Source organism: Populus nigra, chromosome 7, assembly GCF_951802175.1.
Source record: "Populus nigra chromosome 7, ddPopNigr1.1, whole genome shotgun sequence".
NCBI lineage: Eukaryota > Viridiplantae > Streptophyta > Magnoliopsida > Malpighiales > Salicaceae > Populus > Populus nigra.
The window spans coordinates 21,153,057-21,179,591 of NC_084858.1; the positions used below are offsets into that span (position 1 = coordinate 21,153,057).

A 26,535-nucleotide genomic window follows, 5' to 3' on the forward strand; every position below is an offset into this window, starting at 1 on the left:
TGTTTGAGACTTCTACTTATCGATCACTGTCTGGAAAATGACAGCCTCGGTTTTGATAATTAGAATCGGTCCCCTTCGTTCCTTCTTTCTCATTATCAAGGAGGAAAAATCGAAGGCATCAATGATTGAATTGGGTGGCTTCTAACTAGTTCAATCTCAAACTCTAGACAAAAAAAAGGGTATGCATCAACTATGAGTTCTTAACATAAGAGATAAAAGCAGCCAAAGGAACTTTTCATTAGCCCTTAATTTGACATTAATATATGATGGGAGCTAGGCACTAACAATTGTATTGGAAGAACCTCTGGGGAACTTGAGCAATACAATATTGCCAACTCGAGGAGAATTCTCAATTCAAAAGCTTAAATGGTGTGGTAAGATCCTAAGAACGGTTTTATACGAACTCTCTAATCCCTTTATATTCCTCGAGAAATCAATAAAAAGGGATATTGAAGATACAAAATAAAAGGGTTACCTACTAAATTTAATTCTCTTCCAAACAGCATCCCAGAGACACCATTGATGAAGAACACTGTTTGCAGACATGAGAATAAACATTTTGATGATTTCATATCTTTTTGAGTCCTGTAGATTTGCTTGGCCCTAAAACAAAGCAAAATCAAAGAGAACATGAGTGGCACCACAATATTGAATTGCCAAAAACAATAATTGCATCAGCTACAGTACTTTTATTGAAACTATATTGTTGTAGATTTCAGAGAACAATAATTTTGTCGAGAAACACGGTCCAGCTAAAGAATTTTATGAGCATTGTCGGGGAGATAGAAGAAATTTGAAAGACAGCACGTAGCTCACTAAATATCAATTAGTAAGTGATAAGATTGATGCAATCTTTCCGCGGGATGCAGGAACAAGGTCTAGCTAAAGAATTTTATTAACATTGTCGGGAAGATACAAGAAGTTTGAAAGACAACAGGCAGATCACTAAATTTTAATTATTAAACGCTGAAGGATAATATAAATTATATTTTAAAATTTTATTTAATATTTTAAATTTTTAAGTTAAATTAATTTTTGATATAGTATTAATATCTTGTATTATAGAATGCGTTGTAAAATAAAAAACATTGTGTTATTGATTTATTATTAATGTATTAACTTATCGTGTGTAGCATGCTACACCATAATACATATACTGTCATAATCATATAAATAGTAGAGATGCTTGCTTGATTTTGTAAGCCACTTAATTATCACAAATCTTGTTTCAACTATAATCAATAGTTATAAATTCGAATCTCACTATCCTTATTTATTTGATAAAAAATAAATGGGCTTTCACTTGAGGAACGTGTTAAAAAATAATATAAATTATTAGTTTAAGTTTTTAACTAACAAGTTATGGAATTAATTAAATTTACCAGGGAAATTAAGTTACCTAGCTAGGTTTGGTCAGCTTTTATAGAGTGGGGTGAGCTTGAGTGATTAAGACATAGATTTGTTCATGAGTTGGAGATGTGATTTGGTTTTTTCAAGTTTATACAAGAGGGACTTGAATTTTATGTTCCAAATCAAAAGATCACGTTCTTGATTCATAAATAGAACACATCAAGATTTCTAGCAAACATAATTAATTTTGGTTGAGTAGTGTTAGTGCTGAGTTTATGGCAGTTCTGCTATCATTTGTTAAGCTTGATGCTGCTTGAATGCCATTTGCTGAATTTAGAGTAACATAATTTGATGAAATTAAACAAAACAAAAAAAGATTTTAATACATCATTAATTGTTACAAACAAATTGTACAAACACATTAATTAATTCGCAGAACAATCGATATAAATATTTATAATACATTCACACTCAACAGCATTTAGTGACCCGTAGGAGCTCTTTGTGACTCTCTACATCATTTATTTTCTCTGCCAAAACATACATCAAATTTCCACATCAATGTCATCTGGAAATAATGCAAATGGTTGTCTTGAAAAGTTTGTCACACGAAGACAAACTTGTAACCATGCATGGTAGGAAAATTTGCCATGCAAAACAGAGTGATTTTGATTTTTAATTAAAAATTATGTAAATTGTTTTTAAATTTAACAAGTTGATCAAACGCGAACAAATAATCTAGTAGTATTCATATAGCTAGAAAGCAAACCTTTGACCTTGTATAAATCTCATAGTTATGCAATCACAGGTTTTATCTTGGAGTTAATGCCATCTAATATATTGGATGTGATAATAATTATTTAATAACAACAACGACAACGTTAATTTATTGAACTTAATATTCACTGTTCCTTTCTGGTCAGAAAACATGCATTCACACCTCCTCATTAGCTAAGTACACCCACCATGGCTCGTCCGTCTTGATGGGGACATGACTACCATGAACGACAAACCAATCACTTGCTAATGCCCCCTCCTACTTTATTATCATTTAATCATGTAAAAATTAATATGATATAATCTATTCAGAAATATGGAAATAAGATATTAAAATCATGTCAGTTTAAATATGATACATTAATTAGTATATATGATTTAATTTACATTAGATAAAATACAGAGTGATATAGATCAGTATTTAGTTTCCTCCATGTTTTTCCACGAATTTTTATCAACAGCTAAAAAAAAAAGAGACTTAGCCACTACACAAAGAAAACCCAAAAAGCAAAAACCATTTCTTATGCCAAATTTTACAGAGATTGTTGAATCACGAGTCGTTGCCTCCCTTCATCTTGCGGCAAAAGTGGAGTGACTACTTGAGCATGAGATCCAAATTTGTTCGCAACAAAGCAATTCAATATATACCACAAAATCGAATGCAAAAACAGACAAGGTCTCAGACACATGATTGTACAAACGCTAATAAAAGGAAAGCACTGCTGGTTAAAGGCGAAATTATTGTGTTCATGATATCATTCATTGTTCTATATGCAATGGGGAAAACTGAAAAGGACGAAAAGGCAGGCATGATTTTGTGCTCATTATATATATCATTATTCTATAGGCAGTGGCCAGCCAGCCATGGTTGATTTTTCCTGGAAGAGAAATTGTTGATTATTTTTTTTAACCAACCCATAGAGATTAATTCAACTTTTGCTCTATGTGGATGAATTATGAATTGTTTCTTTACGTTAATAAATTATTTATATTAGAGAAAAGGGTTCGAAGAAATCGAATTGAGGCATCTGGGATTCTTGCATTCGTTGTCACTTGGGGCACTCGAAGTTTTATTACAAGTAATAAGTAGAAAAGGCATGCGAGAATAATTATTTTAGCCTCTTCTTTTGTATTTTATTAAAAATATTATTGACTGATTTTTAAAAATAATTATTAAAATTTTACATGTTATCGTCTTATAGTCAATGGTTAGTCAACGATCGAAAATTGGTCAGACTAATGGAGCTTTGTCATATAGATGGGGAAAAAAAATCAGTGCATCCCGGAAGTTCAAATAAAAGAACTGATATTGATCAAAATTTGGTAAAAGAGATGACATGACTTATATTCAATAATATGGAGTGATTTTTTGCATAAATAATAAGATCAAATCAAATCTTTCATGAAAAATAAAAAATATAAACCTAAAAAAAAAAAAAGGGCTGCCCCTGTTTAAACAAGGGCAGTAAGAATATTCAAGGGCGAGTAAACATTCTATCAGCAATTCAAATCCCATCAGACAAAGTCTTGAATATCTATTACATAATTTTCTAAGCATATTTTATTTGTGTCCAATTAATACACCAAACACTATGATGACCTGCAAAAATAGCCATGACACAAGAAAAAGACCTTAAATATATCTAATATTATTTAGAAAAGAAAAAAAAATAAAAATCCAACCATAGAAAGAATTGAAGTTGATAAGCATAGTCCAGAGGTGATCTCAAAAGATCCATCCCAAACTAGGGAATACAGCATAATATCAGCTATCAAGCAAATTCCTTATGGCATCATTTCAGAATAACCATCCAGAAAGGATATTTTAAGATAGTAGCATTAGTACTCTACTTCAAATAGAAATGATATAATTCAACAAATACAGATAATCAACACCAGGAAAAGGCAAAGAGTGCTTTTGCTGCCACCAATCCATCAATTTGGGAGGAACTAAGCTTATTATGCGACGTTCCAGCCTTCAAGAGAATAAACTGAATGTGACTAACTGGGGATGTTTGCAGTCCCTGCAGAAAATCAAAACAATCTGCAAAGAGTAGACAACCCAGCAGTCTAGTAATTACAGTAGATTCTACTGGGTGTCCTCGGAATAAAAGGCTACCATTCGTCCATTCCACATCACATTCTTTTCAGCATTATAAGCACCCAGCAGCAAATCTAATAAAAACATTTCTTTTTAGCATATTAAAAAGATGGTTCTAAATATCTTACTGGATGTTAGAAAGACAATTTTTAATCTTTTTTTTAAAGATATTATGCATGGTACAAGCCCAAGTAATATTTACATGATTTGGGCTAAGAGCCAATGCATTGCAAGCTCCAACACAACTATAAAAACAAGTAAGCGCATACCACTAACATGATGAAACTCAAAGTTACATGAGACTTGGAAGCCGATCTAATAAAGGTTAGCTCCGCATTCGTTTTCTTTGATTTCCCTCTTCAGAATTTCCCTGCAGATGATAAATCAGAAATAAATCTCAGGCAGTTGGAAAATCAAAAGAAACTGAAGAGCAAGGAAGTGAAGGAACATGGATAATATATTTAGTCAACTGAACTTTCAACTTACATACAAGCTAACATGCTTTCATAAGTTACATGAGACTTGGAAGCCGATCTAATAAAGGTTAGCTCCGCATTCGTTTTCTTTGATTTCCCTCTTCAGAATTTCCCTGCAGATGATAAATCAGAAATAAATCTCAGGCAGTTGGAAAATCAAAAGAAACTGAAGAGCAAGGAAGTGAAGGAACATGGATAATATATTTAGTCAACTGAACTTTCAACTTACATACAAGCTAACATGCTTTCATAAGTTTTTAACAGAATACAAACCATACAGACCCGCCCCAATCTAGCAGAATATATATATATAACATGTTCGCAAGAGCACGGAAAAGATAAAAAAAAAGGAGGTAGTTTAATACAAAATGTATATGTACTCTGCTCAAGACATTAATTTTTCCGACAAAATGTATACATCCACATCTTGGATGAAGGTGGCATGAGTGTGCAACTGATTTAAGTTTTTGGTGTTTCAATTAGCACTTTTATTGAAAAATACACCAATAGATAACAACACTTCAAGTAGAAACATAAAAGATAAATTATGCTCTGGCCAAAAGAAGCTAAAAGCAGGAGATAGAAATAGAAATGCATACCCCTTCATCATGTCCTAAATCTTCAGGGGGAACCACACTAGAATCGGATCTGCATTTAGCATGTACTATAGGACCTAACTGAGACCTATCCATGCCTGCTGTTGATCCATTAGATGAATTCAGGTAGACAGCTCCTCTATACATCCATTCCTCAGTTTCATCACTGTAGAAATCATCAAAAGGCTCTCCACATAATGCACATGTATTCTGCTCTTCATCAGCAGGAACAGCCATTTCATCATCATCCTTCTTCTCTACAGTGGTCTCAGTGGGCAAAAAACCAGGAGCTGCATCAGTTCCCAATGCCTCTGCACCACTGAGCCACATGCTTGCACTTACAAACCAGTTGCGAGAAGATTTCTGCTTCCGGTTCTTAGACATCCGGTTTTTAGTAACATGCCAATCCATGTGAGTACTGTGCTCTTCTTGACACTTGAACCGAAGGCCACATGTTGTGCATTGTCTTGGCAGATCACCATACAATGCACTGATTGCAGATTCATAGCGCAGCTTGAGAAGGTCAGCATTGAACTCAAGTCCCACAGAGTCCTACATATTGAGCCACAAGGTTATTTTCAGGCTAATATTGCATTCTTTGAAAGAAAGAGTGGAGAAGCTATTCAAACAAGTACCTGCACAGGAGTTTGTTTTGTCAATGAGATCAAACCTTGTGCCATGAGAGAGTTAAACAAACCCGAAAATGCACTGCCAGATGGTTGGCCGGGGACACCTGAACCAGCATTCTGAGGGAAAGGCATCATTTGGGGAGGAGGACCAGGTGGCAAAGGTGGCCGAACCCCCACCTGTGAATGCAACATATTTGGAATATTGTTGACTGGTAAAGGCAGTTGTACAGCAGGTAATGCATTTGAAGGAACCATACTAATGGCAGTGCTATGCCCGTGAGTGTTGTATCCATGATTCAGTGGTGGTGCCAGGGGACGAGGTGGCATTGAAGTTACCCCAGATGGATGAAAATTCTCTCGGGCTTCATGAGATGGAAGTTGTTGTGGCTGAAAAGGATTTACATGTGCCTGGTTTTGCTGATTCAAAGCAGCATGCTGATTAGACATTGGTGTTGGCTTCATCGAATTGTAATCTTTGTTCTCAAAACTATTAAATGGTTGTTCAGGCATAACTGAACCCTTTTGTAAAACCTGATTTATGACAGTGCTGCTGGCATTTATTGGATCAAACTGACTTCTACTCTGCTCTGGTGGAGGAAAAATACGATGCACAGGAGGTGGCAGAGACTTTCGTGCATTTACTGGAGGCCAGACCCCTGATGATGGTGGCGCAACACTTGACCAGGTCCCTGAACTAGTAGAGTCAATATTAGAGCCCCATCTTGATGTAATGGCAGGAGGCCTATTAAGCTGTGCATCAATATCTGGAAGTTTTTCAGCCAGTGGAGAGTAATTCTCACCACCCAAAGAAGACACACCACTTCCAGATAAGGGCATCTGGAAATCCCGTCCTCTTCCTTTAGAATTCAGGAGATGTGCTGACTGATGGATGCGAGGTGGAAAATTCCAAGCTTCTTGATGATGACGGGAACCCAAGATCTGATTTCTCTCATTTCGGAATCCAGGAATCTTGCTTGTTGATCCACGGCCAGACTGCAGGAAGCACATCAATTTCTTTTGGACATGAGATCAAAGTTTGAAGTTGACTTTCTTTCCCAAGATACGCAAAAACATAATTGAAAACAGAAAGAAAAAAATGTACAGCTTGTTTCCTGGTTAATGAACAACACAGTCAACTGTTTCTTAAAACAAATAACAAGGGGAAAAGATAAAACACATGAAGATAACTTAACTGGGTATCTTCTTAATGAGTTAACCGACAACACAAATAATAAATTGAAATGCAAATCATCATCACATAATAATTTGAACTATGAAACAGAATGCAGCAGTAAGCTCTAAAAGGTGCCAAAATGCAAGTGAATTGCCAGATGGAGGTAAAGAGGATGGAAAAAAACTCATTTTCAAATAAAGTCTAGTCAAATCCATTAAAAATATTAACCACCTTATTATAGAAAAGAAATCAAAATACGTAAATGGAATCAAACAAGAGCCTAGCTTTTGGACAGTATATGAACAAGTAAATAAACTTAAACAGCAACACATAAGGAAACAAGTTGAGACAGCGTACACCCAGAATCGAGACTGCTTCTTCAGCAATATTAGAGGAGCCATCCACAAATGCCATTGGAGCCAGACTAGATCGATTGCTCCTGATATCAGATTCCACATGGATAGAACTTAGTCTTCCAAAGGTTGGCCTTGGAACAACACTTCCAAAAGGTGGAATAGATGATGGCAAGAAATCATTACTCCTACCATGCTCTGACAAAGTAGGGCTCATATCTTCCCAATCAAATTCCTCTTCTTCAGTATTCTGCCATGATCTTGAAGCTACCTTATTGTGCACACCATTTACGGCTAACTGTTCAATATGCAGAGGTTTACTACTTGTAATTCTTTTCCCCCTATCATCCCCATATGCATCTATTAAAGCTCTGGGTCCTTGATGTTCAAGTCCATTGCTAAGCCTATATCTAGCAGAAGGTTCAAATCGGTTATGGTTATCATCAGAATAGTTATTTCTTCTTAATTCATGTGCCTCCTCTTCTCTGACAATGGCTCTGCTGTGTCCATAATCAAATAGAGGATGAGATGGGGACAGCCCCTCAACAAACCTTCGAGGAGAATTCCCTACTGCAAAGTCATCAATTTCTGAAGATAAAGGCCTCTCGGCTCCAGTTGTTGAAGGCGACAAGCGTCTTGCAAGCCTGGAAGTTGAAGATGGTTGCAGCTTATTAGATCCAAGAGTGAGAGATGTACGGCCCAGTCCAACCTGTGAAGACATGGCCTCTGCTTGATCACTTTCATATTCATCATATCCAACAGCAGGTTTTTTACCATATATTTTCAGATTTGAAGAAGTTCCCTTAGTGTGCTGAACATTCTGCAAAGATTGAATTACATGTTTAGCTTTGTATGTTTGTATTGACCACCCTGTCTGCATGCAAACAGATGCACATTGCATTACACAGTACACAACAGAGAATCAACAACAAAATATGACATAATCTCAAAATGTAGCTTGTGTGCTCATTTATTAAACTTACAATCAAATTATTTATTTTGTACATAGTAAACACTAGAGAACCAGCACAGTACATTAGGAAGAATTTAGCCCAGAAGAAATTCCACAAAGTTGCAAAACAACTAAGAGGCTTTCCATTTGAGTGTTATGATAGTTGAGAGCCATGAGAATGTTAGGTTAAAGGGAGATGCAACATATAAACAAGCTCCAATGAGCTATTTTGCATAACTTTTACTTTGCTTAAGACTCATCTCACAGTCTACTACTGCAATGTTTAGCATCAAGAGGCCATCTTTATCCACTGATATTTCAGCCTTAAAACATCAAAATGACGACAATTTAACATGGTATATGTGTACTCCACTATGAATTCATTTTTACTTAAAAATTAAATTCTAAAGTTTAAACAGGCCATTAGAAAGACCATATCACTGAACCTGTATTTTAACCACAAAATCCCAGGTGAAGATTCTAAAACAAGAAGTACATGGTTTCATCAGCAGGACTATAAACTAATAGCTGCAGGCACCAGAGAGAGGCAGAGATTTCATTGGAAACCTTACATCATCTGCAGTTGAATGATCCAGCTGACGCAAGTATTTTGGGTTCACATGTATGCCATGAGGTGGTCTGGGTGATTCAGAAGCTCTAAAGGAAGTCAAGCTTGATGACTGATCATTAACTTGTGGAGAAAAATGAAGTTGAGTCTCAATCTTGTGAAGTACAGAAGATGGAAACACTGAGGACCATGTGCCAAAAAGGTGGCGCATTGAAGGATATAAGCTAGGGTCAACTTGTCTGTATGCCTCACAAAAAACCTGGTGAGGTGACAAGGTGACAAATATCACAATCATGCAGGATAAGCAATATACAGCATGGAAGATGGCAAGAGAAGAGAGCACAATACTCTGATTAACTCACCTCAGGCAAACGGGATGAGAAGTGCCTAATGTATTCACGGCCAATATTCTTGACAATGCTATCTAGAAGATATAATGAAGGCAGCTTTTGATCTACGGGGGCCTGCAAAAGATTAAAAGTAAACACAAACGACCTCCCTTTAGAAAAGAAAAGGCATAGATATATAAACTCAATTTTCTTTAAGATAGGGGAAAATGACAAGACAGGGAGAAAAGTTCAAACTTTTAAATTGGAGAACACAATGAAGATGAATATAATGGTCTCAAAATTCTCTTAACTTCAAAAATTTGAAAGTCAATCCTGTCTTCAGTTTCTCAAAGTTACGTAATATATCTTTCCTAACTTCAACACTCAAAATATCTTTCCTTAACCCAAATTTATCCAAGGAACTAGACAAGTAACCAAGCAAAAAAACGAATTCATGACAGTGAGAAATCAGAAGGTTCAAAAACCTAATGAATACAACCAAAATAAATTGCAGGAAAAAAAAGTTTTTTTAAAAGTAATTCCTAAAATCCACAGACACACACAAAAAGAACAAGATTTGAAGCAACACCATCAACCAAGCAGCTGGAATCTGAACACTGTAAAATTTCAAATTGTTTTTCCTTTCCACTGATTCTACTTGAACATACAGACAAAAGCAATAACAAGTAGGGGAAAGAACTAAAACTTTCAATTTTGCAGCCCAACAAAGCTGAAAAGTTATGTCTCAACTAAATTTTATTCTAACTTCTTAATTCTCTCACATTTTCCCAACCAATACAAACATTCAAAAACTCTTAACACACACACACAACCTCTGCAAACCACAAAATACAACAAATTCCCCTCTCCTACGCCTTCAACTAAACCCGCCATCAATAACATCAAAGAAACCAATTTAAAACAACAAACACCAATACCAACTATATCAACAATACTTTTATTAATAACTAAACCCTAAAACTCACCATTTCTCCCACATTTTACCAACGCCATAACTTATAAATTCATCAATACTAGTAATATTCTCATCCCAATAACTAAACCCTAAAATCCAAAATTAAGCAATACCACCTCACCGATTCTGAGACTACAAGAATATACTAAAATTATCAGTATCTCTAGCATTACTCAATATCAAGAACAAAACTCCCACACATTCAAAAAAAAAAGCGAGAAATAAAAAACAGACCTCAACAATGCGGGCACAGAGAACATCAGCAATACCCTCACCATGCTCCCGCTGTTCTCCAGCAATAATAGTCAAATCTGTAATTATAGGTTTTGAATTAAACGTCAATTCATTCAAAACCGTCTCATAAATCTCCACCACATCCTCCATACGCAAACTCGCCCCGTCACCACCACCATCGTCCTCCACCGCTGATCCTTGTCGTTGCTTCAATAAAGACCGGAACTTGTCAAGAACTGACGATGCTGATGGTTTCTGTGGCAGCAGTTCATTTGGCATGGTGGTGGTAACGGCTGCCGCAGCAGCCGCCTTGGTGGCGGCTTTAGGGTTTAGGAGTTTTGTGGGTTGCATTTGTTTCCATTAAGAGAGAGATTTGATAAGGAATGTGGAGAATTTGGGTTTATGAATTGGGGATTTTAAGGGGTTATAACATTAAATTTTTATTTTCTAGAGAGAGAGAGAGTGTGTGAAATAGAGGAAACAAACTAGTGTGATTCTTTATTTTTATTTTTTTTATGGCTAGTATCTTTTTTTTTCTTATCATTGAGTTAGTTTTAATATAGTCCCTATACTTTATTAATCTAATCAATTGTCCCTATAGTCTTAGTTCGGCCATCCAAATTAAGTCATTTTTTAATTGGTAATTGCCATATTTCCTATTCAAGTTCTCTCATCTCACTTACTTCTCATTTCTTTATTTTATAATTCAAAAGAGGAGTAGATAAATAAAATTGAAAAAAAATATATGAAATTGATGAAAATACTGCATCATAAATATATAAGGATTAAATATAATTAATCATGATTGAATATAATCAGATTAATTTTGCTAAACAATTGTAAATTTATAATTAAATCATTTTTTTGTGAAATCATTAAGAGGGAGGCTTAATAGTAAGCCATTAATAAATACTTTTATTGTAACATTCTTCAATTAAGTATTTAAATCAAAGCATTTCTCATTTAAAACTAAAGTGTCCACCATTTGATGTGAGTTAAAAAAATGAAGAGATTGTTTGGCTTTCTATTTTTTTATATTTCAAAATAATTATAACTAATGCTTTTTTTATTATTATAATATCCTTAATAAAAGCATATATTAAAAAAACTACAATTAACAAGGGGTTATTTTAGAAAAGTATAAATAAAAATTAATTGATGATATTCTAAATACATGTAAAATAACATTCTTAATATGTTTGAAAGTTAAACATGATAGTTTTTATTTTTGGACAAAGGAGAATGGAAAAATAAAATGCGAGTCATGTTATTAATAACTTAAAATAAATAAAAAATCAAAATCATTTAAGGAATTAAGAAACTTACTTTTTAATACTTTTTTAATTTCTTCTTATTTTTCTCCCTAAATATGTCATATATCTCACACAACTATTTAAAAACCTTAAAAAAACCCCAAAACCAAATTCATGTATGGTTTTTAATGATTAAGGATAATATTAGAATCTCTTAAGAACTAGAATGATAATATTAACAAATTCTAAATAAAAGGGGTTGGATTAGATCACCGGTCAATCTATGGGGACCGAAATGAAGTTTACACGCGAGACGTTAAGACCTTGTTGATTTTGTACTTTGCACGGTGTGCTAGTTTTGACCCTTCTTTAAATACATGGGTATCCAGCAGTTTGCGCTTCTAGTGACAGAAAGAAAGCGCTTTTGGAATTTGGGGTGGAAAAAATCTAATCGACTCCTTCTGGATTGAGGAGAAATCAAGCTGCCCTCTTCTTTTTTAGGTAAGCCTGCAACTGAACTTCTCAAGTTTTTTCATATTTAGTATCTATGACTATGATGTTTTGCTAGAATGATTTGCCTAAGTTCTTGCAATTTTTAGTAGTTGGTTGAATTTTGATACTTATTGCTATGTTTTTCTTGTTGGGAAAGAGATATATTATCTTAGATTTGGAGCCTTTTGCTGAGTACAAGGAATAATTTTCAAGTTTTTATGAAAAATTTCTTGAATTAAATTTGATTTTATGGTTTGAGCCAATCGTCATCAGTAGAAGTTTGTATTACCTAGTTTTATATGATTAATGTTGTAGTCTTCCCAAAGTAAGCTTGCTATAATTTGATTTGGTTAGATTAAATTTGCAGCGGTGGTGCCTAGCTAGTGCTTCCGATTTTCATTGTCCTGCTAATTTCTTTCTTGTTTTATAGTGAGATAAATCAAGCTTCTTTGATTCTTGGTAATTTCCTTATTTTATTTACTTTAGCAAATTAACTGGAATCATGAGTGAAAGTGGTCAGGCCAAATGATGAAAGGGACATAATAAAAAATCTGTCAGGCACAATGCTTCTGCATACATTATCTTTCCTTCCTGCAAAAGATGTTCTCAAAACTAGCATATTATCTTGGCACAAGGCCTAAGTAGCGGGATGGCCAAGCCAACCCTTAAATGTCATTGTTTCATTTTTAAGAAAATAAAAACCAAAATGATGTTATTTTGGACAAAAATTAAAAAAGAAACCCTTGGAGTTGACGTAACTAAGTCTCACTCAGGTTTGGTTGGAGTCAACCAGGTCATGGGTTGATCTGTCGGGTCATATAGGTTTGACCGAGTCAACATTCAACCTAGTTCAAAAGGGCTAGGCTCTGGGCTGGCAGGTCACTAGGTTGACTTGCTGGGCTTGGTTGGGTTTAGTAACTATGCGCACATGAGACAACTTTGTTCCTTCGTATTTAATCCAATTTTATCTTATCGCATCTGCTCATGAGTCATGACAGAATGCAATCCTCACAAACTTGTCTACATGGCTCGTTGGTATAAAAACCAAATATAAATATTTTTTTAAAAAACCATGTATGATCTGCTTGCATTTTACATTTGTAACCAGGGCTGTGGGCGCCACCAACCTACTTAGTTCATGTAAGTGGATCCTTAAAGCCAAAAATTGCCTTGCTATTTAAAACTACATGTGTGTAAATTACAATTGACTTCAAAATAATAAGCATGGTTGGAAGTAATTTTTTTCTACATTTTAGCATGTTAAGATTTTTTTCCGAACATTTTTTAGTAACTCATCTCTACCAAACATGCTGAATTTTGAATTCAGCTTTGATAAACAAATCACCCTGCTTTTACTTGGATGTTTCGCGGGTCAAATTGGTACCATTGCAACCAAAAACATCTGAAGTACTAGTCCTTGCCTACAAAGTAAAACTTTGATTGTTGGCCTAAACAGACATGCAAGCTTGTTACTATTGAAGTTTGTTTCTAGTTCAGAATTTCTGATGATAGAAAAGGTTAATTATAGAAATATTCATTTGTGTCTGTTCTTATGGAATTTTGTAGTTTAATTAGCTTTATGGCTTTCTCTATGTATATCTAGAAGCTGTTAAAGTTGCACAGTCAGTTCTTCATTTTATATCCAATTTTCCATGTCTTGAACTATGATGTTTCACTAGGAAACTGGAGTTAGTTTTTGAATTCTAAGTTTTGATGTTGATTAATGATTATGATGTTTCCCAAGAAGAAACAAAGATATTTGCTGAAAGTTGTTCTTTTTCAGTGATTGTAGATAAGAACCTTGTGTATTGGGGTGAAGACATGAAATTGAAAGAATATGGGAAAATTTCAGACTGGGTTTAAAATGATCACAAAAATTTAATTATTTGTTTGCCAATGAGAAAAACCCTTTGTATTGATAATGATTATGATTCATATTCTATCATTATTGATTATTGATTATCTTGGAGAAAAGAGTGTAGCTTATAAGTTGTAGTCTTGGAGGACTGATCATAGTATTCTGTGTTTTGGGATAAAGAAATGAAATTGGAGGAAAATGGGAAATTTTTAAAACTGGGTTTGAGACCATTTGGTTGTTTTTTTAGTGGATGGAACAATTCTGTTGGATTTTTATTTGTTGACCTTTGTTATTTTTCTCAAAATAAGCTTGTTGCTGCTTGTGGAACTTGTAAATAGGAAAACAATTAACAGAATGCACAGAGCTTTCATTTCTTATTTAACTGTTTGATTTAATTTCCGGTGATCTTTCTAAGCTCCTTATTTTGTCTACTTTAGTAAGTCAACAGAATCATGGATGCAAGTGCTCAAGTAATCTGTGGCAAAAGCCAGAAGCTGGAAACAGAAGAGGGAAGGAATTTAATCAGAAATATACCAGATGTTATTCTCTTTCCTCCCAATGAAAGATGCTGTCATAGCATATTATCTAAAAGATGGAAAAACCTATGGATGTCGGTCCCCAATCTGGACTTTGAAGAAGAAGGCATATTTGGTGACAGGGTGCATTTCATGAATTTTGTCGAAAGAGTTATGATGCTTTGTAATTTCTCAGATATAAGGAACTTCTCCCCTCATGTGATGCGCACTCTGATGCATCTCACATTAATACATGGATCTTTGCTGCACTGTGTTGCAAATTTCAAGAATTGAAACATGACCTTTACCAATACAATGCAAACGAGTCATTATTACCTCATTGTCTATTTACTTTTCAGTCATTAACTGTATTGGAACTATACCCATTTCATGATCTTAAACTTCTTTCAATCATATGCCTTCCCAATCTCAAGGAGTTGAAATTGTCATTTATTACATTTGTGGATGATCACTCAACACAGCTCTTTGATGGTTGCCTGAATTTGCATAAGGTGACTCTTGATGAATGCACATGGAAGGATGATAAGTTTGTTTTTATTTCTTCTCCTATGCTCAAATTCTTATCTATACGTGATCTTACATGGGATGACGGCAGTCCAAATGATTGTCAAGTTGTGACTTGTGGAACAAATCTCAAATTTTTTTCCTACAGCGGTGAACTCAAAACAGATTTTTGCTTATATTCATCCTCACTGCTCACTGGTTAATGGATGTATGGATTTGAGATCAGTGACAGTGTCTGAGTGGGATGGAAAACAAAGGGAAGCTGCTTATCACGTGCGTAAGCTGCTTAAGGGGTCCTCTAGTGTTGAAAGCTTGACAGTATCACCTGTTGCGTTGGAGGTATATATGTTTCCATTTAAGTTGTAATCGAGAACTTGTAGTCATCAAGCTCACTGCTGTTGATTAGATATGTTGAGTTCATGGAACATAATGATGTTTTTTTTCAGATTGTAAAAAAGAAGTAAGACCCGAAGAAACAGTGACTAATTAATTTCTTATATTTTTTTTTCCGAAACATAATTTCTTCTTTCTTTCTTTCCTTTATTTTTTGGTTGATGGTCACTACGAGGACGACTCTTTACTTTGTACTTTGTGGATCACCGTTCCCTAATTTATTTATTTATTATTTCTCCCTGTTTCGGAGGTTCTGCAACCATCTTTATCTGCAGGCTTTGACTGCCTGGAGAAACCAGCAAAACCATGAATCGCTAGCTACTGTAGCTTTATTGGAAAGAAAAATAAATATGCACACACTATCTTATTGTCCCTTTAGGAACGATATAAGGAATTTTCGAGACCACCACTCAAAAAGATCGATCAATCTCATCGATCCTATATATATTCTCATTCTTTCTTCTAAGCATGCCAAGACAAGTTCGAATGAAGAAAAAAAAAACAGGTTAAGTATTCCTTCAAAGGTAGAGACAGGTCAGAAAACCAAGTTGCTCATTTCTCCTTCCTCTTTCGGGAAAAAGTTAGGTTATCCAAAGCTATTTTATCATCATGAACAGATTCGTCTTTCCCAATCCATAATAATTTTATTTCTATTTCATTTATTCAAAGTTTTTTTTTTCGTTTTAAAAGTGTTTTTAAAAAAATTTAAAATGTTTTTATTTTTTTACTTTAAATTAATATTTTTTGGTGTTTTCAAATCATTTTAAAATTATTTTAATTTTTTTCAATAAAAAAATATTATTTTGATACATTTCCAAATAAAAAATACTTTAAAAAGCAACCACAAGTAGACTCACAAACACCAATTGGTTTATGTGTCTTTTATATTTTGTTGTCTTCTTCTTCTTCTTTTTTCCAGTTCCTTGTTTATGTTTATATATATATATATAACTTTTAACTCTAGTTTATCAGACTCTTACTGGCGCTAAAATTATCATATTTGTTATCTATACTATTGATTATTAACAAAAAAAAAATGGAGAAAAATTATTACACATTCAAATGTTATTATTCTTTTAACGATCGATTTCTTATAGAACTCATAATCATAAGGCATGTAATGTTCCATTTCATTTGGTTCAGATTTATCTGTTTTTAATAATTCTGAAATGATTTTTCCTATAGGACACAATAAGAGTTTCAGATTGGAAAAAAGAAAAATAAATATTCCTTACGACGTGAGATAAAGAATTTTGGAGACCACCACTCCTCGAGAAGATCAATCCCATCGATCCTATATTCTTATTCTTTCTTATAAGCATGCCAAGATAAGTTTGAATAAAAAAAAAGGTTATTCAAGGATTCTTTTAAAGGTAGAGACAGGCCAGAAACCAAGTTGCTATTTTTTCTATTAGAATGGACTCCAAAAGATTTTAGATTTAAACGATACAAGCAGCTTGGTGTTTGAATTTAGATTTTTTATTTTGACGATATGATGAAATTTGTGCATAAATGTTTTGTTCAAAATATGATTTAGTTACAATGATTTGGATTAAGCTTAGCTTCAATTTAGTTAAATAAATACCATATTGTTAAAATATGATTTTTTTTCTCTCTAATTGTAATAGGCTATATGTGGTTTTTTAACCTCCCCACCTTTTGGAGAGGTTAACGTTTTTTTTTGGAATAAATTGATATATTAAAAGAGCTAACTAGAAAGTAGCAAAAAACAAGATACACTAAAGAAAAGCATAAAAAAGAAAAGAAAAGAAAAGAGAGTAACAAAAACAAAAAGCAAATACAAAAGGAAAGAAAAAGAAAGTCAACAAATACATAACCAAAAAAGAACATCAAGATTGAAGAAGCTGATACGCCATGCTTAAAGCCTTGATTTGGTGTTTGACCAATCTATAATACCTTCAGCCTCCATAATTAAAGTAGTGCCAGTAGTCATGAAGAACTTATCAGCAGACTTGAGCCAATTTGAGAGGCGATAAAGAATTAAGGAGAAACTGTCTTCGAAGGTCACAACTCCATCATTGAAGATTACCTTGTTCCTCATAAGCCATATACTCCAGCTAACACAACAAGAAAGCATGGAACAAGCCTTACACTGGAATTTTCCAAATACTAGGTGGGGCCACTGATGTAAAAGATCATCCACACAGCAGGGAAGACAACCACTAATACCCCACCAATCCAAGAATTTCATCCATAATTTCCACACTAGTCTACAATGGAGAAGAAGATGATTTGAAGTCTCAATCTCATTTTCACAAAAGATACAAAAGGCTTGATCAACTAGGATTATATTATGGCAAAGTAAGAAATCCTTAGTGCATAATATATTCTTAATAGTTAGCCAAAGAAAAGATTGAACCTTAGGAGGGATCCTTTTTTGCCATATTGAAGCCTTAAAAGTTCTAAGCCTTGGATTCACAATTCTGTCAATAAGTAAAGAACAAGTTTTAATTGTATAACCTCCATCTGTTAAAGAGGACCAAACTTTCTTATCTGAAGTTATTGCCTTTAGCCAAAAGCTTTCTAGAGATAAGAGAAGGTAAACAACCTGTTCAGTTTCAAAGAGAAACAATTGTCTCCTCCATGCTATTGGAGAGGTTAACGTTGTTCAAATCCCCACATCCTTTCTTACAATTAATGTAGCATTAAAGGGAGCTTTTGTCTTTTTATTATTAAAAATGTTTTTTTTTCATGAGATGTCCATAATATTTTGAAAAATAAAAAAGTAAAATAGAAAAACCATGTGAAAAAACATCATAGTAATCCATAATATTTTAAAGGAAAAAAATTATAAAACAAAATTTTTAACCAGTTTAATATAAATTGACAAAGATAATTTTAGGAAAAAAAACAAAAATAAAAGTAATACACTGTGAGTGAAAGAAAAAAGTGAAAAAAAAACGAAAAGTGAAAAAAAAATAAAGAAAAAAGAATACATTATGGATTACTATTGTAATCCACAATACAATAGGTGTGGCCGGTGAACAATAAATTCCTCACACCCTTTAGCTTTATGTATAATGAATCCATTTTTTATTTATCTAAACCTCCTACATCAATAATAGATTCAAACTTATTATTGACATTCTTTTTCTAGCAGAAAACTTCATGACAATACATTATATTGGATTACTTTTGATTTTATTTTTAATAAGTATGTGATTAAGACCAAATTTTTTTGAGTTTTTCCCTTTTACTCCTTGTCACCTCAGTTTTATCATCTTTTATTAGATGATGACCACATGAACCTCCTTCTTAAAATGAATAGATTTCCTATGTTAACATGTCTTTAAAAAATGTATCTTTCTTTGATTTTATTATTGTAGTGGAATGAAAATCCTCACTAATTGGCATGTATACTAGAAATCAATATACATTATTATTATAATCATATCCAATAAATATATAATTCATATTTTTAGGTCTTATCTTGATCCTTTTAGGATCTTGTGTTGCTATTTTTTCAAAGCATGTCCATATTTTGAGATATTTATAGGAAAATTATTCTATCTTTCCACAACTCATATGATATCTTTTCTAACTTATGGTGACATACTTTATTAGGTGAATAATTAGCGCTCAAGATTTTCTTCAGTCACAAGTTATGAGATGCTTGCAAACTTATCAATATCACATTGATCATTTCATTTAAAGTTTAATTCTTCCGCTTTGAAATGTCATTTTATTTAGGTGAATAATAAGCAATATTTTGGTCGATAATATTATTTTAGAAAAAACAATTTACTAAATTATACTTTGTACTCTCCACATTTATTTCTTCTTATTACCTTTATCCCTTTTCAGTTGATTTTTAATTTTTTTTTAATGTGTACATATTTAAATAGCCTTAATTATGCTTCTTAGCATATAGGTATAATAATCTATCAAAGTAATACAATTTTTTTTTCTCACTTTTAGTATGCATAAATTATAAATCATTAATATCTGAGTGGATTAAACCTATAAGTTCACTACTTATTTTAATTAGTTCAAAAGAAGTCTTTGTGAATTTTAATTCTATATAAATTTCACATTTATGATTTTTTTCCAAAACCAATAATTGGTAAAAATTCAAGATTAATTAATATTTATATGGAATTATAATTCACATATCAAAGCATGTCATACTATAAATTAAAATACTCAAGCAAGTATGAAGAAGAAACACCCTTATTATTATTAATCTCATTTTTTGTTATAATAGTCATTACATTCATTTTAAAAATATGATCACAAATATTTTTTTTCTTATAAACACACCCTTTTTATTTAGGACAAATTATCATTTTCAAAGACTATCTAAAAACTATTTCTACTCAATAATAAGCTAAACATTATGTTCTTTCTAATATAGATACCATGAAGTACATTGTTAAGAATTAAAAGCTTTTTGAAAGTCATCTTTATAATGATCTTTTTCAATACTAAGTACCTTTAAGGTTGATGAATTTTTCATTTGTATCTATTCACCATAAACCTCATTATAAGTAAAGAACATCTTTATCTTAGCACAAACAAGTCTTCTAGCACTATTATCAATCCACCACTACTCATGGTATTTGATTAGGTTCATTTTGAAGACACCCATAAACAAGCTAATCTTTAACACTTAATTTTAGAGATTATCAATCTCAGCAACATTGGTTTGAGTAACCGTTCCTTTCTTAAAGTTTTTTTTTTGTTGAGACTTATTTTTGTAATATTTTGCTTGATATGTAGTTTTGTTATACATAAAGCATTTGCCTTTGAATTTCATAGCAATACATTTGGAATTGGCTATCCTTTCAAAAAAATATATTTCCCTATTCTATCTTTAACCCCAAAATAAAATTTTAAACAACAATCTCCTTTTACTTATATTTGAGGAAGTTTTTGAAATCTTTCTAAGATAGTAATAATTTTTTAAATAATAGCACTCACATAGAAAGATTTATATTTAAAATCATCGCCTCAGCATGAACATCATGTAGGATGAATTGAAACTCTTGAACTTGATTTATTACAGTCTTCAAATATTCAACCATATTGAAGTTAAGAATTTTATTGACTATGAATTTTTTTATAGTGACATCTTCAACTTTATACTTTTGACCAAAAGCTTCTTATTATGTCTTTGCTCTATTAATGGAACTATACCCATTATAAAATATATTCTCTATTTCATTTAAGATATAGTTTTTATATACTAAATTGCATTGCATCAATACATTTATAATTGACATTATATTGGGATCAGATTCATTATGTGATAGCTTTGATGTATCTTTAATTAAGAATTTTTTCAAGTTAAAGGTAATCAAATAAACTAAATTTTATATTCTCACTTTTTAAAATTTAAATTATTAAATTATTCAGGTTTTTTTTTTATTACGTATCACAAAAGATGATGATGGAATCTCTTTACTAAAATAGAACTTTTGGTTGCAGCAATTGTAGGAGCAACAATCTCTATAGTAGAAGTCAAAATTATTTTTATTGTAAATAAACAACAACCATGCATCACATAAGGTGATTGTGGAATCTTCATTGGTGGGAGTGAATTCTAAATTCCCACAATTGTGTGAAAGGTAACATGTGAACATGTCCTATTGATTTGACAAAAGAAGAATAATCAGAGGGTTAACGCTGGGGTTTTCTTCTATATAATGCCAATGAGGCCTCTACATTTCTTCATTGCATTGCATCCTTATCAGTTATCTAGTCAACGAGGTTTCTTAGCTCTACTGATAATATGGATTGCCTTCAAGAAAACTTCTTTGAAACACCAGTTCATTTATTTTCTGGTTTTGCTCCCCGTAGCCGAAAAGTCGTTGAAACACCAATTCAATGCTCTACTACTGCCTTTTATAAGTTCTTCAAGAAACAAGCAAACTTCTTACCGAATGTCTGCGGTTCAGTTGTGCAGACAATAGGGCTTGTTGACAGTAACAAAAGCTGGGTTAATACTGTTGGCTCTCGCAAGGTGATTGAAATCCTGTCTGCCGAGTCTTGCCGTGGTACGTACGAGATTAATTAAGGATGCAATTACTATATTACAGTACTGATCCATTCAATAAATGATTTGAATTCTAGCTATAATAGATCAAATTCTGATTAAAATGACTAGGACATTTATAAGACTAGGCATTGATTTTTTAATTATGATCAGATACTGCGGAGAAATTCAAGTATATAGTTGAAGCCATTGACGACCGCTCCAGGAAAATCACCTACAAATTGCTGGAAGGATCGTTGCTGCAATTATATGACAACTTCACCGTCACTCTACAGGTTACTTCTGCCAGCACCGCAAAATGGACCATCGAATATCAGAAAAAAAAGCCAACCAGCGAAGACCCTGATTTTTACCTCAAACTTTTTCCTACTATCAACGCTACTGTTGATATTTATCTTCGTTCTAATGATGACTAAACATAACCAACATCACAGAACATGCCCTTACTAGTGCCTGTATTGAGGAATAAAGAGTTCAAAGGAGCTTAATTATATGCATCCATGGTCCCGCCCACTTATATACTACGATGTAAAACGTATGTACCATTTGGTTTGGCTTGCTAGGCTACCATATATATTTACTCACATGACAAGGCTGGCTCCTGGTATGCTTCCCTTCTTTGGAGGTTGTAGCATGAAAGGGCGATGCCTTCTGATATTGTGGGTATTTATGTAACCAAGGCGGCCATCCCTCTATGTATCTTGTCTGTGTCGATGAATAATAATAATGTGCGCGCTTTAATCAGTAAAATTCAATGTGTTTTATAATAATAATAATATATGCTATGGAGTGATATCATGAGGTACTTTGAATCATTTCTAATAATTAATTACAGTAATAGTGAAAATATATAAATTGTATCTTAGAAATTCATCTTACGACTTAAGTTTTTGAATTAATTTTTTAACATAATATTAAAGTTTTGATGAATAAATGGTCATGAGTTTAAATTTTACTATTTTTGTTCATATGAAAAAATTACACATAAAATGTGTAGATTTTATAAATTATATATTAGACAATTTAAACTTCTGGCTTGAGATAATTATTTAAAAATAATTAACAAGAATAAAATTATAAAAAAATAAATATTTAATATTTAAAAAAGTTTTAAAAACTGTTTTACTCCCACAAATGGCGTACACAATCAGAATGGGATGGAATAGAGCCATCCCTCTTTCCACCCTTGCAGCCTTTGGAGAGCCTTGCCATCTCTACTGGACTCTGTTGCATCATCTTCTTCCTCCAGCATGAGGTTAAAAGCCTTCATGTTGTACTCAATAGCGTCAAAGACTGGAAAATGCAGAGGATCATGCTCCTGTATAATACCATGATAATCAGTCCCTCTCAGCTTAAAATTTACCGACTCCTTAATAAATCTGCTTTGTCTTGTTCCACCTAAATGTTAATACGGACAAGACTGCTGTATCAAAAACTAATCTTGTCAAAACTAATTCTGCTATATGCTGAAAGAATCTTGTTGTTGCTATTTACATTCCAATAAACAATTGGTAGGTCAGTGACCTCAAGCCAGGCAAACCGATCGATAGGACCATCCGTCAATGCTAGGCCTTAATTCACCAAAGTAAACACTCCATGGTGCTGTATCCATTTCGAATGCTTCCATCATAATATCATAAGAATCAAATGATATGAGAACTTGTGTGGCTATTCCTTAGGCACACAATCTCCTCCTCAGAAGGATCATGGATAATATCGAGTACATAGGCGCATTGGGACTACCAACTTTACCTTGCTTCTCCCGAATCACAGCAGACAACCTATTTTGATTCCCCGATTGTACCACCATAATATTAACGCTCGATTTTGTAAAATAGTATTTGCTTTTGTCGATTAAAGACTGATTCAGAAGCGTAGTCTTTATCCTATTAATAACTAATAAAACCAAGTTGCTAGAATAGTGGTTTAAATTTGTTTAGTGTATGTATAATATTATTAATTATAGGATTTAGTAGTATAAAATGAACTCCAATTATTAGTATATTATTGCCGGGCATTCGAGAGTAGAAAGGAAATTAACAAGGTGCCAGCAACACTTCCAAGCAATCGCAACAGCTTGGTTTAAATATCTTTCATTTGACCTCTTTTGGATTGTTCTTTGTCAGTTAGTTTAGGTTAATAATGTTTTGAATATATATATGGAATATAAGCCATGAGATCACCTAGGGTAAAATCCTACTAAAATGAACTATTTGTTTGAATTTTAATGCATGGTTGTGGTTTTATAGTAAATTTATGTTTTATCTTATTACACATGAAAGAAAATTGGATTTCTAGGTTGGGAACTAACAATCATGAAACATGTGAGATCCTTGGTCTTTCTTCTTACGAAAACCATAGAAAAGATGTATTTTAGGTATTGTTGTTTGATTTGAACTAAGCTTGGTCATTAGGTTTAGCAATGAAGATCTTTCCATGTTTTTATTGTTGCAAAAAATTAACAAATGAAGTGCAATATATATAAGCTAGATTCTATCCAATAGCACTGACCCTCTTTAGAACACGAGCATATATAAAACATGACATTCACATGCATATTTTTTTTTTTTGTAATTTTTAATTTTTATTATATTTCTATCTATCCTTATAGAAAATGTGAGATAGAAAAATTAACGTATGTCTATTTTTATTATATTTTCATCAATCAAATGAATGTCAAAATGACCCATATGGTTTCGAATGTGGTGAAAAGAAATTGAAAAGGATTATTGAGTGCCCCATTTGAATTATAGTTTTAAAACCTGACTTGGTCTAGTGGATCGATCCGGGATTTGGCTGACCCGGAGCTAAAACTGAGTTGGGTTTATAAAAAAATAAGAATAGTTAAAAACCTTGTCAATCCGATGGGTTGGCCCGGTAACCTGTTAACCCGGCAAAACTCGGTTGCAATCCGTTAACTGTTTTTTTTATTTTATACCAAAACAACATCGTTTTGATTTATAAAAAAAATTGGAGTTATCTAAGTGACCCGGTTAAAACTCATAACCCGTATCTTAGACCGGGTCAATCACTGAATCGGATTTAAAAACACTAATTTGAAGGTCGACCAAACACCCTAATTCAATCCAAGCAAAATATGATAAGACTTTGAATGGGCCATCAAAAGAAATCGCAATTGATGTCCATGAGCAATAAATACAATTAAATCTCATAGAGATCAGCATATGTCGCCAAAACTAAAGGTTTTTAACACCATAATGAAATAAATTCAACTAATAAAAAATAACAAAATAAAAAGTGAAAATCAATGCAACGACTTGAGATTTATTTCCTCTACCACTACTTATGAATCGTTCCAGCACGTGGTTGTTAATCCCTCCTATTTCCTTTCCTCTACCACTACTAAAGGTTTTTAACACCATAACGAAATAAATTAAACTTTTTGTTGCATCAATTGTAGGAGCAACAATCTCTTTAATAGAAGTTAAAATTATTTTTATTGTAAATAAACAACAACAATGCATCTCACATAAGGTGATGGTGGAATCTTCGTATTGATGGGAGTGACTTCTAAATTCCCACAATTGTGTAAAAGGTAACATGTCCTATTGATTTGACAAAAGAAGAATAATCAGAGGGTTAACGCTGGGCTTTTCTTCTATATAATGCCAATGAGGCCTCTACATTTCTTCATTGCATTGCATCCTTATCAGTTATCTAGCCAACGAGGTCTCTTAGCTCTACTGATAATATGGATTGCCTTCAAGAAAACTTCTTTGAAACACCAGTTCATTTATTTTCTGGTTTTCCTTCCCGTAGCCGAAAAGGTAGCCGAAAAGTCGTTGAAACACCAATTCAATGCTCTACTACTGCTTTCTATAAATTCTTCAAGAAACAAGCAAACTTCTTACCGAATGTCTGCGGTTCTATTGTGCAGACAATAGGACTTGTTGACGGTAACAAAAGCTGGGTTAATACTGTTGGCTCTCGCAAGGTGATTGAAATCCTGTCTGCCGATTCTTGCCGTGGTACGTACGAGATTAATTAAGGATGCAATTACAATATTACAGTACAGATCCATTCAATAAATGATTTGAATTCTAGCTATAATAGATCAAATTCTGATCAAAATGACTAGGACATTTATAAGACTACGCATTGATTTTTTAATTATGATCAGATACTGCGGAGAAATTCAAGTATATAGTTGAAGCCATTGACGACCGCTCCAGGAAAATCACCTACAAATTGCTGGAAGGATCGTTGCTGCAATTATATGACAACTTCACCGTCACTCTACAGGTTACTTCTGCCAGCACCGCAAAATGGACCATCGAATATCAGAAAAAAAAGCCAACCAGCGAAGACCCTGATTTTTACCTCAAACTTTTTCCTACTATCAACGCTACTGTTGATATTTATCTTCGTTCTAATGATGACTAAACATAGCCAACATCACAGAACATGCCCTTACTAGTGTCTGTATTGAGGAATAAAGAGTTCAAAGGAGCTTAATTATATGCATGCATGGTCCCGCCCACTTATATACTAAGATGTAAAACGTATGTAGCTTTTGGTTTGGCTTGCTAGGCTACCATATATATTCACTCACATGACAAGGCTGGCTCCTGGTACGCTTCCCTTCTATGGAGGTTGTAGCATGAAACGGCGATGCCTTCTGATATTGTGGGTATTTATGTAATCAAGGCGGCCATCCCTCTATGTATCTGTCTGTGTCGATGAATAATAATAATGTGTGCGCTTTAATCACTAAAATTCAATGTGTTTTATAATAATAATAATAATAATAATATATGTTATGGAGTGATATGAGGTGCTTTGAATCTTTTCTAATAATTAATTATAGTAATTAACAAGAAGAAAATTATACAAAAATAAATATTTAATATTTAAAAAAGTTTTAAAAACTGTTTTAGACCCACCAATACTGTACACAACCAGAATGAGATGAAATAGAGCCATCCCTCTTTCCACCCTTGCAGCCTT

The 26,535-nt window shown here is 33.2% G+C and overlaps 3 protein-coding genes and 1 long non-coding RNA gene across 9 annotated transcripts; 3 read left to right on the forward strand and 1 right to left on the reverse strand.

The window, feature by feature from the left end:
• Positions 1-3,814: 3,814 nt before the first annotated feature.
• LOC133699516 (polyadenylation and cleavage factor homolog 4-like) lies at positions 3,815-11,011 on the reverse strand. 6 transcript variants are annotated; one of them, XR_009843288.1, is made up of 8 exons: positions 10,516-11,011; positions 9,339-9,440; positions 8,981-9,235; positions 7,461-8,330; positions 5,936-6,922; positions 5,304-5,852; positions 4,498-4,598; positions 3,815-4,151 (listed from the first exon to the last, which is right to left on the reverse strand). XR_009843288.1 is itself a non-coding variant. In XM_062122787.1 (7 exons), the coding sequence occupies exons 1-7, from the start codon at positions 10,864-10,866 to the stop codon at positions 4,554-4,556; spliced, it is 3,159 nt and encodes a 1,052-aa protein (XP_061978771.1). In that variant the 5' UTR covers positions 10,867-11,011; the 3' UTR covers positions 4,304-4,553. The 6 variants fall into 6 exon arrangements, 4 of the variants coding, with proteins under 4 accessions (XP_061978771.1, XP_061978773.1, XP_061978770.1 ...); XR_009843287.1 differs by having other exon boundaries at positions 3,815-4,302; XM_062122787.1 differs by lacking the exon at positions 3,815-4,151 and having other exon boundaries at positions 4,304-4,598.
• A 1,117-nt stretch (positions 11,012-12,128) lies between these two features.
• On the forward strand, positions 12,129-14,968 carry LOC133698945 (uncharacterized). Its single transcript, XR_009843212.1, has 2 exons — positions 12,129-12,269; positions 14,556-14,968. It is a non-coding gene; the product is annotated as an uncharacterized LOC133698945 (long non-coding RNA).
• Positions 14,969-21,244: 6,276 nt separating this feature from the next.
• LOC133698778 (kirola-like) lies at positions 21,245-22,317 on the forward strand. The gene is made up of 2 exons (XM_062121837.1): positions 21,245-21,568; positions 21,721-22,317. Exons 1-2 carry the CDS (start codon positions 21,304-21,306, stop codon positions 21,981-21,983), a joined length of 528 nt encoding a protein of 175 aa, XP_061977821.1. The 5' UTR covers positions 21,245-21,303; the 3' UTR covers positions 21,984-22,317.
• Positions 22,318-25,226: 2,909 nt separating this feature from the next.
• Positions 25,227-26,304, forward strand: LOC133699084 (kirola-like). Its single transcript, XM_062122220.1, has 2 exons — positions 25,227-25,556; positions 25,709-26,304. The coding sequence occupies exons 1-2, from the start codon at positions 25,280-25,282 to the stop codon at positions 25,969-25,971; spliced, it is 540 nt and encodes a 179-aa protein (XP_061978204.1). The 5' UTR covers positions 25,227-25,279; the 3' UTR covers positions 25,972-26,304.
• The last annotated feature ends 231 nt before the right edge of the window (positions 26,305-26,535 follow it).

Excerpts from the sequence above, each read along its gene's own strand:
- LOC133699516 (XM_062122787.1), bottom strand. The coding sequence starts at position 10,866 with ATGCAACCCACAAAACTCCTAAACCCTAAAGCCGCCACCAAGGCGGCT. Across the intron at positions 9,441-10,515 it reads TCTGTGCCCGCATTGTTGAG|GCCCCCGTAGATCAAAAGCT; the intron begins GTCTGTTTTTTA and ends AATCTTTTGCAG. Across the intron at positions 5,853-5,935 it reads CAAAACAAACTCCTGTGCAG|GACTCTGTGGGACTTGAGTT; the intron begins GTACTTGTTTGA and ends CTCAATATGTAG.
- LOC133698778 (XM_062121837.1), top strand. The coding sequence starts at position 21,304 with ATGGATTGCCTTCAAGAAAACTTCTTTGAAACACCAGTTCATTTATTT. Across the intron at positions 21,569-21,720 it reads GTCTGCCGAGTCTTGCCGTG|ATACTGCGGAGAAATTCAAG; the intron begins GTACGTACGAGA and ends AATTATGATCAG.
- LOC133699084 (XM_062122220.1), top strand. The coding sequence starts at position 25,280 with ATGGATTGCCTTCAAGAAAACTTCTTTGAAACACCAGTTCATTTATTT. Across the intron at positions 25,557-25,708 it reads GTCTGCCGATTCTTGCCGTG|ATACTGCGGAGAAATTCAAG; the intron begins GTACGTACGAGA and ends AATTATGATCAG.